Raw genomic sequence first — 18,259 nt, forward strand, 5'->3', positions numbered from 1 at the left:
CGATTTAAATGTAGACTGATCAATAACAGAGTGACGACTGTGACAGAGCTGTCCAGTTTTGATGGTTGTATTTAATAGCATGTAGACTTACCAATGACGGAGTGACAAGTATCGCAGTGAACTGACAACCAGCGAGTCTGCTTGTCGTGCCTGAACCAACATGACTGATCAGTGACTTGGGTGAAGCACCACTGCATCACAATCTTCACTCAGCCATCGATAAGTTGACATTTCAAACAGTGGACGCATTATAAAGACAGTGCAGTGGTTCCTTGAAAGGCGTTTAATTCATGCTGTGACAACGCGCTAACAAAGAACTCTCATATCTCAATTCATCCCATTGAAAAGAATAGAAATGCCATTACTCCGTTCCAGCCTATCAAAAAGACGCGACAAACATTTTTGTAATGTGCATTTTAGCAAGGACCATAGCACTTTATAATATTGTACTTTATAAATTATATACAGTGGTAATAACATTTTTAAATAGAATGTAAATCCGTCATGTTTAATTAATTGTGACAACCAGTCATAAAGACACAAGCAAAGCCCAACTATAATATATTACTATATGCCTGCCAGTATTGTTATATTGCAGCGGTCTTCAATGATGCCGATGGAAGGCGAGCACTGTACATGTTTGTGCTTCAAGAAGAAAAAAACAGAATGTCGTAATCATTATGACGTGGTGTCAGTTGTCAGAGTACAAACAGTCTTTGTCAACATTTTGACACCCAACACTGAACTAAATACAGTAAGCCTTCAAGAATAACAACAAATTGGCCAATAATTAAAAGGCAAACCAATGCGGCATTGAAAGCTAACTTTTTTTTTTTTGGAGCTGAAGAAATCCCCTTTGCTTTAAAGTCATTTTTAGAGGTGAAGCAGTGTGTGCTGCAGGTCTGTGAGCAGGCATGTCTCACCCAGATACAAAAGCCTTGGCTACAGCTCTCAGAATTGTTGATTGTACGGTTAATCTGAACCTCTCAACTGTAAAATTAAGTTTTGAACCCATTTAAATTCATGACACAACTAGTGGTGGATGATAATTTTAAGCATTGACTTGGATAGTTTGATCATTTCGTTAATTGACTAATGTGAGTTTCTTAACTTGACAAGAACAGTGCAACAAGCAAACATGATTTTTTTTCTACGTCTATACAAGTACATTCAGTATGTAATATTTCAAACTATTTTGGTTCCCTTTGGAGTTGCGTCCGGTCCTTTGAGGGCAACTATTATGTTGATATAACCATCAGTAAAAATTAGTTTGACACCCCTGGCTTAGAGAAACAACACCTCGATCACAGATGCTCCTCATTAGCCCATCCATGGCATTTTGCACAGTATGCTAGCATTAAGATGGGAGAAGGCCAATTTGTGAGGTTGTTTTACATACTACCTGTGCTGTAACTGATAGTAACATTCAACTGGGAGTGTCATTAAACAGCGTGAAGCCTGTTTTTTTTTTTTTTTTAAGAATCGTTCTCTGTCTGCCAAACAGCTGCTTACTATAAATTGAGTTGAAGTCATTGCACAGCGTTCCTATCTTTTTGGAAACTCAAATTTTTGTTCGCGAGTCAAAGCAAAGCAAGAAAAAAAAAACACGGAAAAAATTCAGAACGATGGCTTCTAGCACAGAAAAATGTGTAAGTAAATTGTACCACGTGACTACTATTATATACCTAATGGTTAACGCTAAAGAGAAACATGAGTCACTATGCAGTTGAAAATGCATGTGGACTGAAATCCAAGCTAAAGGGTGGTCACTTAGCAGAGAGCAGAGTTCAGTTGTGAATTGTTTTGGTCTGCTGCATGTTTGTTTGTTTGTAGCAGCACGTGTGCATGTATAATGCGTCTTTGCCCTCAGTCATATTAATATTTATCTACGGTGTCGCCTGACTTTTCTCAGTCCCCCACTGAATTATTCAGTCCTGCTTTTCTACTTTTTGACATTTGAGATTTATGGCCCACGTGGGGTTTTTCCTTTTCTTTGTGGGAGGGGGAGGCTGCAGGGTTACGGTTCAATATCCCTCCCATCTCACGAAGATGAATCCAAATATCAGTGATTGCCTCCACGGCCGCCTCCGTATCGATCCCTTAACGTTGTAAACTTTGACTAATGTCTTCACCCCCTGACATGCTCTGCAGATGCATTTTCTATTCCTCCCCACTGTGAGTCATTCTTCATTTCTGTGCCACTTCAAACATCTGCAGATACAGTCCCCCTCCCCTCGCCCGCCTCTTCTTCCTCCTCCCCTTCCTCTTCCTCATATCATCTCTGTCATACTTGATAAGGCAAATTGCTTGCGTCTGTTCTTTAGTCATGTCCTCCTGCACTTCATTTATGGCGGACATACTCGCCTTGCCATCTGCAGCGTGTCCCCATCTAGGATAACTGAAGATATTGTCAGTGGTGCTACCTGAAAGAATTGTCATGCAGCCTACCCTATCCCTGAATGAAAAGTGTAACAGAAAAATAGGCCTAGCATTTAGTGACAGGTTTATGACAGTGCCGAGCAATCAGTGATGCTCCTGGCAAAGATTGACATGTAGACTGGCCTATGACTGAGTGGGCATTGCAACTAAATCAGTCTAGAGGCCAATTATTACAAAAACACCACAAATTGATTGGCTCGGTCACAGTCTTCACTCAGTTAGTGGTCAGTCCAGGTTAGGGAAGGTCCTCGAGAGGCCATATCAAGCCTGTTTTAGATGTCCCCCTCCTCCAACACACCTGATTCAAATGACCAGCTAATCAGCAAGCCTTGCAGAAGCCCTATGACAATCCTGATCATTTGAATTAGGTGCATCAGAGGAGGGAGACATCTAAAACAGGTTGGGTTCTCAAGGAATAGACTTGGGCACCCCTGATCGAGGTGGTCTGCCACAATGCTCACTCAGTCATACATCAGTTTATGTCAATCATTACACTCACACTACTAGTACTTAGTTGGTTTTGGTTTCGACAGAACTGGCCAATGAGTGGTATTACTGACATGTAGACTGATAAAACTGTGACGTAACCAATAAATCTGTGGTGTTATGTATTGATTGTAGTCGTTTCTCGTTGAGAATGCAGCGGTGCCTCCTGGGTAACTTGTTGATGACGTAAGTTGTTGTTGAGCGCTGAACGAAAAATACAGACGCAGTTGCAATAGCTTCCTGCCTCCCGAGTCTTTATTTTGGATATTAACCCTCCTACCCAAGTTATAACAGGTGGTGCTGCATGAAGTGATTGACGTGTCATGGACACAACCGATAGAATAGCTCTGTGTAATGATTTCTATCTAAACTGACCAATTACCAAGTAAATATTGTTCCAGAACCGATAAAAAAGACAATGGAGTGAAAATTCTGACAGAACCAACCAAATGAGATTGTCGTGGAAGCAACCAATCAGTGGCGCTGCCTGCTATGGTCTCCATCCAGGCTAATGTCACTATCTGATGCTGATGGAGCCGTGGAGGGTGGCCTGTTAGGAGGACAATTAAGACCCCCACCCCACTCCCCCTCTGGTGGTGTCACCAAGGTGACATTGCCAAGGGCAATCTAGTTAGTACATCAGGTATGTCTGCTCACCCCCGCCACTTTTGTATCATTCATCATCTAGGAGGCTGTGATGCCGGAATGAAAGCTTCTTTTTTTTTTTTTGCATATACGACATGACTCAAATTAGCCCGGTATCAAAGGAGTGGATTCCAGCTGTAATGACTCCACTGGAATCAAAGAGAGCGTGGTGCAAATGTTCTTATGGGGTTATGCTCTCAAGTCTTGATTTACATCAAGATACAGCATTTTTTTAAGGTTTGTATTATCACAAATTGCCAAACCTGACCAAATTTATCTGACCCTCGGGGTGAAAGATAATTCTCAATGCAGTGTAAAACTGACGTGTACAATGAGCAATTAGAAAGTGAAGCGCAATCAGTGATGTTGGCTCTTAATGATTGACATGTAGACTGTGTGAACAATTTGTACTGCATTGTGTCTCTTATTCAACTTTGGGTAAAAGTCATGTGACTTTTTATTCAAATTTAGTCATACTTATAATAACTCTACACTGTCATTGTCCCCAAATGATTGACGGACAAAACAATGAATAGATGACAGAACAACGTGTCAATCATTATGCACTGTTCCACTGCTGTACAGTTTGAAGCATACAGGTCACCTCCTGATTGGTTATTTAATTGATTTTGTTCTGTTTTTGACATGCATAAGGCAAGTGGGAGAGTTTACTTTTAAGCGACAAGTCATTTCCTGCCTTTTCCTCAGCACGGCAAGAAAAACAAGGCCTCCATCCAAACAAAAACACGCACACACACGCACACACATGCACAGGCACACAAACACTTTTGCATCCTACCGCGAGGAAGTTTTCTTCATCCAAACTCGAGTGTGCAGAATTTATAAATATATGCTTAAAAACGTTTTATGCAAGATGCTGTGGGCCTCCCTGTCAACAGCCCGGGAGCTTGGCGTGTGCACGTGTAGGCGCCAAGATCCCCTCCCAGCTCCAGCCTGAGATGTCACAAGTTTGATGGCCGCCGCAGATCCGCCACCACCGACATCAAGCGTAATGCCTCGTGACCGAGCGTCCTTGAGGGAGACGACGCAAAGCAACTTTTATCTGCTCGCTAACAATGACAATGAAAAGCCAAGCGGGGCTGCGGTACAGTTTTGTTTTTTGGGGGAGCGGGTATAACAGCGCAGTCATTACACTCGGGTGGGTCTGGTGTGTATTGTAAACGGTGACAGATGTCTAAATAAAGACAACAGTGGTAGCTGGCTAAAGTGACCTCAGCTTTATTTTCTGCCATTTTTCCCACTCAGAACCTCAGCCAAAGTGCTGCAGTTCAGCAGCACAGCAACACATGCATTTTCCATATTTACCTTACCGACCGGCCATCATTTAGTGAAACGATTGTGTCCCCCCCACCCTACTGCCCGAAGTCAGATGGGATAGGCTCCAGCACCCTGCGACCCTTGTGAGGAGAAGCGGCTCAGATAATGGAATGGATGGATTGCGACAGAAACATCCAATCAGTGTTTCTGCATGTATGATTGACAAGTAGACTGACCAATGACTGACGGACACAATTGTGGCAGACCCTACGAATCAACAATGTTGCCTGCAATGATTGCCGTTTGGACTGAACAGAGACTGTGTGAGGATTGCGACAGACACAACCAATGTGTGTCATGATTGACATGTAGCGCGATTGGTCTCTGAGTCAGGAACATGGCTCATGACGGCTCCCAAGTCATGTCATGTAGGCGTATAGGTGGTGCAGCTAACACTGAGCTGTGCCTACAACAACAGTGACATTCTGTTATTTCTTTTTGAAAAGGTCCCTTTCCCATAATAATGTCCCCTGATGCTGCGCTACACAAACATAAATTAAAATTCCAGACATATGTTTCCAGTCACCGCATCGTCCTATCAGCTCGACGGGAGTTTCATTATGCTGCTCTATGTTTCTGCGGTTCAATTAAAGTCCCAAGGTCGGTGTTTGATACTGCCTTGTTGCGTGAAAAAAAAAAAAAAAAAAAAGCCAGCGCCTACACCTATTTGTCTTTGTTAGCGTGGCTCGCCGTTGTATTCCTGTTCTAGTGCGGCCCCCCGTCTTCAATCTGAATGTGCCCTCGCATCCATTCAATCAATGTAATTTGCTAATCACAGGAAGGACGGACAAATAAGTTGGCATGTCGGGGAAACCGTGGCCTCACGTGGCCTCTTCCATGGTTCTACTAATGAGGACAGCGGCCAGTCCGACAGTGCTTCTTCTTCTTTCGCCTTTCAAGTGTGTTTCCGCCTTTGAAGAGAGTCCCACTATATTAGCAATAAAGTACGCTTGTATCTGCCTCTCGTTAAACTCGGTAATGAATCAGCTGTCTTGGTGAGTCCTTGGTAAAATGTTATTAGGGGTGAGGGGGACTTAGGGAGGATGCAGCGCAATGACTTGAGAAAAAAAAAAGAAAAAAAACTGGCTTCCTGGGAAGTTAAAAGAACATTACTTTGCATGGAATATACCTAAGGGGAATGTTTAGAAAGGAGCCCACTGAAGCGTTCTTCTAATTACATTCGGGACTGGTGCTTGTTTGTACTCTTTGATCACAAAAAAGCAAAAACTTTCATCGAACTTGTTAGTAAGCAACTCGTTGATCAAGGTGACCAGACACATTTTCTTCAATTTTTTTTTTTTTTTTTTTTTTTAACTCTGCTGTCTGCAGCTGGGCTCATTGCAAATAAGAATTTGTTCTAGATTGCCTTACCTGGATGAAGAAAAGGTTAATTAAAATAACTAAATATATTTGTACCCAAAACCATCCAATTAGTCGCACTAGATGCATGATTGACATGAATACTGAGCACTGACTGAGCGACAGAACTGGCCAATCAGTGTTGTGGTGATGACAACAATGATTGTCGTGTAATGACTAGTGACGACTGTGATGGAACCGCAAAATCAGTAACGCTGCATGTTTTGGTTAATGTGTAGACCAACCACTGCCTGACCAATGATTTGTGATGCTTGCAATAGCAGACCAGTGATTGCATGACGACAGTGACGGCAAAGTCGCTGCCTTCACTGATTGCCCAATCGACTGGCCAAGCCTAGCATTGTGTCCGTCACCTTATTCATTTTTTGACTAGCCAACCGATTTTGACAGGCCAACCAAAGCTGAAGTCTTTTAATTACATGTGGAGCAGATGCTTGTTTGTGCAATTTCATCACAAAAAGAAAAAAAACAGTTTGCTAAACAGCTCACTGATCAAAGATACCACAGTGGAAGTGAACAAAATATGGAGGATAAACATTGTTCTGACAAAGTGTTGAGATGGTAAAAAAACAAATAAAATCGAATGGCACTGATTCAGTTTTGGCTGCATTTCCGTGGATACCGGTGCTGTGATTGTGACACAATACTCGGGATTAGCTCATGTAAACATCATTTCCACCTAGTGGTCTATTAGTATTCTGTCCTCGTACGCTTTGATGACTTAACTCTTTTAAAACGGTTTCATCTTGAACTATACGTATCAAATCATATAGTGAGGGATTTCAACCAGATGAACCAGCCCTCACATCTACTTTGATGCTTCTCGAGATGGTGAAGGCAAAAATGAGTGCCGCCCATCTGTCTATTACGACCGGCTCTGCTAGGGAAGGAGGGAAGTAACATAAACCAAGCTGTTAAATGGTGTGGAGAGAGTTTACAATTTATTTTTAGTAAAAAAAAAGAGGTAGGGTTCAAACAAATGATCTCAACCAAACAGTATTAACCCAAGTTCACAAATGTGTACAAGTAACAAAAGCAAGTGTCTCGAAAATTCACAAAAGTCCAACCAAGAGACACCACGAGCGCAAGCGAGGCGAACTGAACTCTAAAGTTCCAGCCGCCCTGAGCAGCAGAACCGAGGTCCTTTTATTGGTCCCAGCTGCACAGGTGGAGCTCGTTGATTGGGACGTCCATGAGTAACGAGCCGGCAAGCAGTCCACCAATGGGGAACGAGCGGGAAAGCAGTCCAGCGATGAGGCACAAGTCCATTGACTTTACAACGAAAGGGTGGAAGAGTTACTGCAATACACAAAGGGCGTGGCCTTGTAGGTGGGCCCTAGCCCAGGGCCGTAACATCTATGATACCCTTTCTTGCTCATTTGGAAAAAAATCTGAGCAGGACTCGTTAACGTGCAAGCTCTCTTTCAATTGCTTTTTTTTCATTATTGTTTTGACACATGAATGACACTTATTAGGTCTCTTACGTTGACAAACTCCCACCGGGGCATTAGTTCAATTGGGTCAGAAACAGAAGGCGACATCCAAAATAGATATGGCCGTGCTCGTTTGCACTGCTTTTTTTTTTTTTTTTTTTTTTGCCTATTCCATCTACTTAAACAAAATTATCCCCAAAAACATGTTGAGTGTACATGTCTGTCATAAGAGGGGACACAAAGACCTATGCATGAAACGGAACAGAAAGTTGTCCATTTTGGTTTTAGGCAACCATTTTAGACGAATTCCAGCAGGTCTCATACTTTCATAAATTCTGCTACAGATTCCTTGACACAAGGGCGGTGTGAAAATGTTAAGATTGTATGTATAAATAGCTAGCCGCCGATTTGTGTTCCACGAAGAGTTTAAATCTAAATCAAATCCAATCAATTTTATTTATATGGCACTTTTCATACATGAAAATGCAACTCAAAGTGCTGCGCAATAAAAACGTCCAAAATACAACATAAAATCCCCCAAAGTCATTCAGAGTGGGGGAAAAACATGTTCAGTTTTATAAAGAAGGTGCCTTAAGTGTTTACTACTTTTCCGTCAATTTTTGGTTTATTTGTTATTCGAGCTGATGAGTTCACATGGGTTGTGCATGGGCGAGAAACAGAACGTGAGACTCATTCAGTAGTGTGTGTGTTCCGCATTATCAGCTGTGTCAACATTATTCATGTTCATTACTCAAGTGGAAGAAGAGATGTTGGGTTTTAAAAGACTTAGTAGTAGAAGTAGAAGTTGAAGTATCAACTCCAGCTTTTTACTGAAGTAAAAGTATAAAGGTATTGGTTTTAAAGCTCCTTAAAGTATAAAAGTAAAAATGATGCGAGGAGAAAAAGTTTTCTTTTCATGATGTTCAATGTGCCCTGATATTCTAAAGACGGGTTTCTGATTAATCCTGCGTTCATGAAATAATAATTAATCTGACGAATCCAATCTAATGAATCCAGCTCACACCAAGATGTTTGACGTGACTTGAAGGCATATTGTGCACTACCTGACCAGCCCCAAAAAACATTTTAATCAAGGCCATAATGATTCTAATATTATATTCAAATGTTACGTTGAAGTCTACCGGTTTCAGTTGCATACATGCTCATTAAAAATGATCACATTTAGTGGGCCTACAACGCTAATACATTAACGTGAGATGTGTACAAGTGAGCATTACTGTGTTTCAAATATGATCGACGTTTAACTAATTGAAAAATGTATTTGCGGCCCGTATCCTTGGCTTACAATATTTTATGTGGTTAGTGGAAGCTTGTAATCAAAATTGGAATCAAAATTTGGCATCACATTTTGAGTAGATCTTTGAAAATCTTCAACCCCCTAGAACCAGATTCACCAACTGACATAAAAGAACACATGGAAAAGTCATAAAGCTCTGCGACCATAATTCAAGAAGGCCAAAGCAACCTTTTTGGCCAAATTCCAGCAGGTCTTGTAACATTGACAACTTCTTTGTGGGAATTCTTTCAAATGTGCCCCAATGAGAATTATGTACCCTTGACAGATGGACCATGGTTAATTGCAAAGCTACTTTGCACCTGTGCCATCTAATGTGGGCCTAATTGAATTCAAAAGCACTAATCCAGATTTGCACGGTTACATCTCGTCTCATTATAGGTCGTACAGGTGTTCCTAATGAAGTGGTCCTTGAATGCATACTATATTGCTCGCTAATGTGCCGTAGAGGATGGAGCATATTTAAGGAGTAACAAGCACATCTCCTCAGTGATGCCACTGTGTGCTACGTAGCTTTTAGAGGGAAACAGATTCATAACCATGAGTCACATGCTTGTGTTCAAATTAAATATGAGACACTTTAATAAGATCCCATTAAAGCTACTGAACCTCATTAACATTGTCCACCTCACTGGGGCCCCCCGTTCTAGATATATTGTTATAAATAATCACTGCTTTAAGAAGGGAAAGGCAATATTTATGTAGTTTTTACAAGGCGAAGCGTTGCGTCAGTGCATAAAAACAGCGCTCCAAATAAAAATCAATGGCGTAAAATAGCTGTTGTAGCGCGTTTACTGTCCCTGAGAGGAGTTTGGTGTGTGGCTCCAAGGTCCCGAAGGTTGAAATCATTTGCTGAGGAAATCGAGCGAAGACGAGGCACCAGATACCGAGATGCACACTATTGTAATAGTTAGAGCTCTTTAATTCGCTGATTCTAATGTACCACAAGATATTTTTGCTCACTACTTTCTATTTATTTTTAATTATTTCTGCATGTCACCCCCCTCGAAAATTAAAAAGAATCATATTTTAAACAATAAAAACAAACATTATTTTGGGCTTAAACTAATGCTGGTCACCTGCTCCAATATTGGACACATTCTGAGGAAAATTTTCTGAAAAATTACATATGCCATTATTAGGAGCTTGACGATATTCTTCTAGGAGAACAGCATTTGTCTTCTTTTGAATGATGATGTTGATGCTGAGCAAAGTGCATGCGTAACCACGGTTACCAAAGTAGCGGAGAGCCGTAAAGCAAGGCACTCAGTTAATGTACCCTTCGTAGGGTTGGACAGGCCATCACTTAAATAGCACCATCTTTAAGGTCAAGTGTTTTTCTCAGAAGTCTGAATGATGCACAGAAGCAACCCGGTAATGTACTCACTTTCGGGAAAACATCTTCTTTTTGCTGTGCAATGGCTGATATGTACATTACTGTATGTGTGTTCGGCTTTTCTATACAGTCAACATTGTCTGCAGATCGGATTGCATCAGTCACGATGACCAAAAGTGTATATGCCCTGGAAAAATGGGAACACTTAATAATGACTACTATTTCAAAATAAATTGATTTGCCATGACGGCTCCTGAATTTGCTTACACAGTCAATGTTCTAATTAAATATGAAAGTCAAGTTTTTTTTTTTTACATGTTCAGCTATTACTACGGATGATGGAAACTGTATAACATCATGAATATGCTGGAAAAACACCAGTTGCTGAACTCAACTCTTGATTCATAAATATTAGTATTTCTATTACTATAGCACCTATTTTTGCACTGTTATTATAGCATTGCTTCTTAGACTAACTTTTTTTAGGAGGAACACAGGAGTTTCTCACCTGAATTTTTAGAGGTGCAAGTAGAACATTTAGGGCCATAAATTATAAATTGACATGCGAAGTAAATATTAATCTCACTCTTTTTCACTGTATTACTGATAAACGGGCTAAACAGTGGAGAGGTTTGTCAGCAATAAAATATATTCGAGAATAGTAATAGAGCAAAATAAAAGAGAAATCAGCAAATTTACCAGTTGCACTGGCGCATGTAAATGAAACTTGCAAAATGCCATAATTTAGGAGCAGTATGCACTCCTGGATATTATTATTACGATAACCTGACGTGAGAAAAAAAATGAGCGGCGATAAAAAAGTAAATAAAATTAGCATCAAGAATGTCTACTTGTATCTTTAATATCACGATTTGTTGATCTGTGTTATTACTACTGCCAAAAGCCATGTCCAGTTAAAAGAAGACATTTAATGACAACACTTGGTCACTCGTGGACTGCAACAATTACTATTTCTAGATTTGGCTTCCATTTTATTTTCCACACTACTGACTTTGCATACACACAGCCACATTTTCTAATCAGATATGAAAGATACGAATTTTCAACCATTACAACTGATGACTGGAAATTTATGCCATCATTAATATGCCAACTTAATGGGAACATCTCAGGAAGACTACGAGGCAATCGTTAAAGAATCCAGGTTGACATGTTTTGTAAAAAAAAAAAAAAGTTTCAACCCTCACTGGTGTAAAACACACCTTTGCAGATGTAATAAAAAATGTCCCATCACCCCCTTGCGCAGATATTAGAGGCCTTTTGAAGCTGATCACGACAGTAATGAGCAAATGAATCAGTGCGCAAGTGAGCCGTGCCGCCATTCCAAATCACTCGGCGCGATCATGAAGATGTGCCCTTTTGATGAACATGCTGCTAATGACATTAATTCAATATAGCAAATGAGTTCTTTGCGCACTCATCTATCCGCGGCGCGTTAATCAACAAGTACAATAAATGTAAAATAGTCTCGTGCGAGGCGCACGCATGAGCAGGTGCAATCGAATTCCCCTCGACAGAGTGTCGGCCGGGTTGTGCGGGCGATTCACTGGCGCGCGCTAATGCCATCGCAATTACAAGCGGCCAGCCTCGGGCTAGCGCGCATTTGTCAGCTCGCCAGCCTGGTCCTCTTGTTCTGACGGGACGAGCATTCGGCACACAGTCGCCGTTCCAGTTGTTGGAGGCAATTTGTGTCGTGTTTTATCTGCGAGTGTGTCAAGGTCGCCTGTCGTGTTGCACTGACGGACGCAATAAGCTTTGGTTTGCTGGGGAATATTGACATACCGTAATAGAACTTTAAATTGGGCGTAATGAAAAAAATGGTGGTTAATTAATTGCTTGGTGCAATCGAGACATAATGGAATAAGTGCACGACTTTAATTCTGCGGATTCTGTGGATTCAGGCTCGACTTGTTTGCTGTCTAAATGAGCAGACAACACAACTGCGGCTACATTCACACCACTCAACACTATCATTGGACCAGGAATTCAGAACATTCAGATTGATCCTCTCAGTCTTAGTGCGATTGAGGTAAAAAGTCATGAGTGCACGGCTTGGCCACAACCACATTCAGTCTCAACCCGTTTGCTGTCTGCAGAAGCAAAAACCATGATGTCAACTCCTTTCAAAATATGCCAAAATGATTTCACTCAACACACGACTTGCCTTGCAAAACTAGTGTGCTGAAATGTTTTATGTGTGCGAAAAGGAGCATAGTAGTACAAGGACCTCAAAAAGGATATAAATTACTTTGAATTATTGCTCAGCTTGACAGGTCAACAAGTCCGGGCAAAAGAGGACACATGGTCACAGTATAAGTCTTGCTTTGTTGATGTTTTTTTCAGTCTATTATTTGCCCCCTATAGCATCATAAAACACGCCCATATAGTACAGATAGGCAAGATTTTGCATTGCGAATTGTTTCTTACCATTCTGCACATCCAGGATGTGATGCTTATCCAGCATCCACCCCCCCATGTTGGCGGCGTCCACCTCGTAGCCCTGCAGCACCGCCGTCCTCTTCTCCCAGTGCACCACATCCAGGCACGATTCATACTCGTAGCCGACCGACACTGAAAGATGCGAAGCGCCGGTCAGCAAATTTGTCATTACCTCCAGGCCGGGATGATTTACAGTAGAGAGCACGCAGTGGTCACACATCCAACCAATTACGTACTCTTTCCCAAGTGGTGAGGACGGGTCCAAATACTTTCTTACTGTACTTGTGGAGTGGAGTCTTTCTATCTGTACCTCTTCTTAATTACAGACGGTGTACTTTTGCCACCGGCAACAGCCATGAATTATTTAAGGAGTGCCATGCAGGCTATGTGATCGCAACGGTAAATTATGAGTTTTGTCCATAGACGCGGTGTGATAATATTGCGATAATGCCACAACATATGAGTTGCATTGTCGTGGTGTAAAAGCAAGCCACGGAAATCTGCTGAATAGACTCAATGTTGCACACTAAAGGACGGCAATAAGCAAAATGGCAATTCCCGCAGAAATTGTGCGTGAGACACCAGCGTTCGCTTCTCCATCTTGGCAGATCATAGCAAATAAATGGCGCAAGTATAACTATCTGGGATTTTCCGGCATTAGTTGCAACGCTTGCTAAACCCAACAGTTTTTCCACAAAGAATTCAACATTCTTTTCTCTGAAAACGACTTTCTCGAATATATGACTTCATACCAGAAGAAATATGGCTATTGCCTTAACACTACCACTTTTTTATTATGAAAAATGACTTTTGTTCCAACAATATATGGCTATAGTCTTCAGAGAACAACTTCTTGCCAATAAGAAATACATTTGTTATTTTTCTATTCTTGTAACATGCTTTTTTCCCTGAAAAATGCAACTATCTATCTATCTCTCTCTCTCTCTCTCTCTCTCTCTCTCTCTCTATTTATATATATATATATATATATATATATATATATATATATATATATATATTTAGATAGATAGATAGATAGATAGATAGATAGATAGATAGATTTATTGTAGCTAAATGTCAGAAATAAAACCAGTTGGGGTTCGTGTGCGCATTATTGGGCTTGTCCGCTTCAGCATTTGTAAGTGGAGAAGCAATCAGCACGTTTTTTTTTATTTTCTGGAGGCGATGTCATGAGCACACATTTGTAAATCCAAACTATTGTGCAAAACGTTTTTATACTTTTGCATTTTGGTGGTGATTGGTCACCGTTTTAAACAACAGAACTGACAAAGTGAGCAATATTACCTTGCTTGCATCCCAGCAGTGACGTAGACTGCTGAAACCGGAAATAAATAACAAGCCGAGCTCCAAAAGGGGGCGTGTCAATTTGTTGTAAATCTCATCACATAAAAAAAAAAAAAAAATGATAACACAACCTTTTGTTTCCTAAAAAAAGAAAAAAAAATAGGAGACCTTATTCTCTTACAATTCAGACTTTTTTTTCTTAAAGAAATGTCACTATAAAAACAATGCCTTTTTCCAAATAAAACTTGTTTTATTTCTGCAAAAATATAAATTAATTATCTTTTTATTTATTTTGCCCAAGCACTTTCTTGTCCCCCTTCTCCGCAACATAATGACACTTTACTTTGCCGAAAGCAAATTATTTTTTCCCTTAGAAAAATGAAATGTATGTCTGCAAATGAATAATGAAATGTAAATGAAATAGAGAGGTCCATTTGTTCAGATTCGTCAAAGCCCTACTCTGCATTGGCCTTGCAGTAGAGCCGGCGAACAGAAGCTCATTTTGATGAAAAACAGACACCTGAGAACCATTTTAAATTGTGGGAAAAAAATGCCCAACGTGTCTCCTTTAACTGCTGTTCAACTGAATTAATTCTGAGGATGCATATAATTTATTTTGTGAAGAGCCGCTGAGCAAGTGCCCGTACTTGTCAAGCTTGTGTGATTCAATCATAAAGTCATTTATATGAGTCTTGACTCCAGGGCTCTATATATATATATCTATATTTATATATATCTCGACATTGCGCGTGTAAAAGATGAGACAGCGCGTGGGTTGATTCAAGGCTTTGACACCACATACTAAATCTTTTTGGAGCGTAAGAACAAACGCCGTAAAAAATAATAATAATAAAAAAAATAGATGAAATCAATCAAAGAACTCACCCACAGCCTCCGCCAGACCGTAGACCTTCTGGCTGTAGGCGTCCGTCTTATCCCAGATGAAGGTGTAAGACAAGTCAGGGAAGGCCGGGAAAGACTTTTGCAGCTGACGCCCCCTCACGGCCACCATCAGGTGCACCTTCATCAGGCCGAAGGGCAGCCGGTCTTGGGTCAGCAGAACTTTGAGGATGGGCTTGTAGCCGGACGCCCGTGAGCTCAAGTAGACCAGGTTGAGGTCACTTCCCGGGATGGCCACTTGCTCGTGGAGAACCTGTGGAAGCAGCGAGTGGCTTAGAATGGATGTCAAAGTCTACAGAGTCATGTTGAAATGCTTAAAAATGACACCCTGAAACTTTAATGAACTGTAAAGAAGCCGTACAGAAACCTCAAAGAAAAAGACCAGCAATCTCTTACGTCACATCTTTTTTTTTTAATTACTGTATTTAATCTACTGCACCTAAATTGGATCTGTCCAAGCCATTCATTGTGTAATTCTGTGACTTCAAAAAAAAAAAAAAAAAAAAAAATATTTTTTTTGTCACAAACTGTCATTTATTATTGACATTGTCCGTAACAAGATACTATATTTTGTACGCAAGATATTTTCACTATCCAGTGAGAACTTTTGGGACATATTTCTTTAAAAAAATAAATAAATAATGAGAAGAAACCACACATCAGTTATAAATGATCATTTGCCTAAACGCACAGTTGCGCAAATCATTTTAAATGTAAATATATCAACTTGCTTTTATTTTTATGTCTGGGTCAAGTCTCCTTTACCATGTCATGGTTATTCCCAAATTTGAATCGAGGCAAATTGAGTCTTTTCATCTGTTGAATTCTCTGAAAATATTTAAAACAAAATATTTTGGGCAATTATACTAGTAATCTAATGATATCATCTGACATGAGACAACCATCGCAGATGTAATACATATAGTAAGTCGGAAGTAACACCAATTATTTGTTGCAAAATACCGTGTAAAAATTGCTTATTTTGCTCACATACTCATTTTCAATATTTCATGCTGTCCTACATTGGACACCAATCTCCCATTTTATACATACGCTGTGTCTGTTGCGGTCATATTTTCTGCATGACTGCAAAACAATACTGGGGAAAAATACAAGGTGTGTTGTAAAATGAAAGCTTTCTAACAAACATGTTGATTGGTTTCTGACTTGGACAAGGAGCCACATGCTGCTTCACCAAGACATTATTACCTGGCCAAATGTAGCAGCAAGCACTGATATAAATTCCTCACCTGCGTCTCGGGGATCACGGGGCTGTCCTCAGGTGACGTCTTGTACAAGGTGGAAAGTGGCGTGGCCAGGACCAGCGGCTCGGGCCGGCTCAGACCCGTCAGGTAGCAGCCAGGAATGTCGTTGTTCTCCTCGCGCCGCATCACAACTGTGTCCATCACGTGGAAGACATTCCAGGGGATCCACACAGTGCGCCGTAGCGTCGGGAATGGTGCTCGTTCGTACGTCAGGGTCAGCGACGCACCGCCGTTGGCCAGCAGGTCAAACCTGGGGGAAATTAGTGGACACCTCATTAGGCACGTTGATCATGTCATATCCTGATTATGACCAGGATTTTCTAAAAGTTAAAACACATACTAAATCGGCCCCCGATACCAGCTTCACTGATCCATGTGTAATTGGACACATGTAAAAGTCTTGAAGACCTAGGCAGAACATTTAACTGAAAGCCTGATATTTTGGTGTAAGACAAGCATTGTGGCTGAATTCCAGCAGGCTTGATATATTTCATCAAGGGAATTTGCTCCAACGAGCCCCAATAGTAAACAAGGTATTATAGACAGATGGTGCATGTTAAATTGTGAAGCTTTTCGCCTGCACCATCTAATATGGGTGGAGCCTGATATTAATGTTTACCTAGCGTTGCAAGGATTTTCAGGTAATAATAAAAGTTCCAGTGGTCAGCGTGAATTTTGGTGGACACGTCCGCATTAATGCACACTGACGACTGTTACAAACGAGGAGGCTTCGTTTTCGCTCTTTGTTAACTGGCTGAAAGAGGAGAAGACTTACCCAGAACAAATATAATTTTCACCCTCTACTCCCCCCTTATGCTTCACCACTGTTTGATGGATAGAAATAGTGAGGCAGGGGGGTGTTTGAGGATTAGCACAACTCTTCAGATATTCCACCCTGTAAGTCGCTTGACAAGAAGCGTGATAAATGCTTGTGGATGATAACACTTGGTCAACCAACAGAGCCGCCCTTACAAAAAGGAGCGTGCGCATGTGTGTGTGTGTGTGTATTCTTGCAGCTGTGAAGCCCTTCCATCTGACACCCACATCCAACCCCCATCTCCCTCTTGCCCAAAGTGGAAAGCACTGGCGAAAGTGAAGCTGTTTTAGGTCAGCTGCACAGCTTGGCACTTGGCATATGTGTGCGTCTGAAGTCATGCAATGTCACCACACACACACACACACACACACACCAATGCACCCCCGCTCACACAGATGCTTCACCCACCCCCGGGAGGTGGTTCATATACACATACACACACGTGCACACACACACGCACGTGCACATGCACAGTCAAGAGAAGCACTTCAAAGTCCTTCATTTCCAAACCAGTAACTTTTCCTCCGAGTAATGCCGAGCTAATTAAAGCCAGAAAACTCTCTCGACTAAAGACTCCAAATAGTGAAAAATGTCATTTTTTTTCTTTTCTAACCATCATGCCTGGTCAAACATGAGTAATGAATTGGATTCAGGAAATGATATGACCGTATGAAGGATGCTATGAGGGAATACGGTGGTGCAAATCAGAACATTATTACTTTTTGGAGTGTGTGTGTGTAGCGAGTTTGACATTGGTTGAATTTAACGGGCTTGTTGTACATGCTATAGACTCAAGTATTCAGTCAAATTCCATCCCTACAGTGCGGGAAACATGAAAGAGCTGTTTCCCTCTTTGTGCTAACAGCTTCTGACCGGTCTTGTAGGACTTCTCACAATATTTATCCCAAAAAGGTTATTCGTTTCGAATCTTGCTTGGGGCACACAGAATGGAAGACGGCCTTCTTCATCAAACGCCTGGAAGCTTACATTTGTCCAAATGTCTTGTTAAGATGGGTAATTAAGATTCAAGGGCAACTTGATGTTGCCCCAATTTTGGGTTGGATCTCAAGGGGCTATTTCTTCTCCAAAATGTCCAAGATTTCTCAAAATGATAATCACGGTCAATTTCACATGACTGGC

At 41.1% G+C, this 18,259-nt stretch overlaps 1 protein-coding gene across 4 annotated transcripts in view; it reads right to left on the minus strand.

The window, feature by feature from the left end:
- Positions 1 to 18,259, minus strand: part of LOC148338038 (teneurin-3) — a 225,217-nt gene that overhangs the window by 36,315 nt on the left and 170,643 nt on the right. For all 4 annotated transcript variants that reach the window (XM_088292542.1, XM_088292543.1, XM_088292545.1 and 1 more), the window contains 3 exons: positions 16,288 to 16,552; positions 15,023 to 15,290; positions 12,821 to 12,964 (listed from right to left, as the gene is read on the minus strand). In XM_088292542.1, coding sequence (XP_088148668.1) covers positions 12,821 to 12,964; positions 15,023 to 15,290; positions 16,288 to 16,552 — 677 coding nt within the window. The remainder of the gene's footprint in view (positions 1 to 12,820; positions 12,965 to 15,022; positions 15,291 to 16,287; positions 16,553 to 18,259) is intronic.

The sequence above is a fragment of the Idiotropiscis lumnitzeri genome, chromosome 4 (assembly GCF_059441095.1).
Source record: "Idiotropiscis lumnitzeri isolate Australia: NSW breed Sydney's pygmy pipehorse chromosome 4, RoL_Ilum_1.0, whole genome shotgun sequence".
In the NCBI taxonomy this organism is placed as follows: domain Eukaryota; kingdom Metazoa; phylum Chordata; class Actinopteri; order Syngnathiformes; family Syngnathidae; genus Idiotropiscis; species Idiotropiscis lumnitzeri.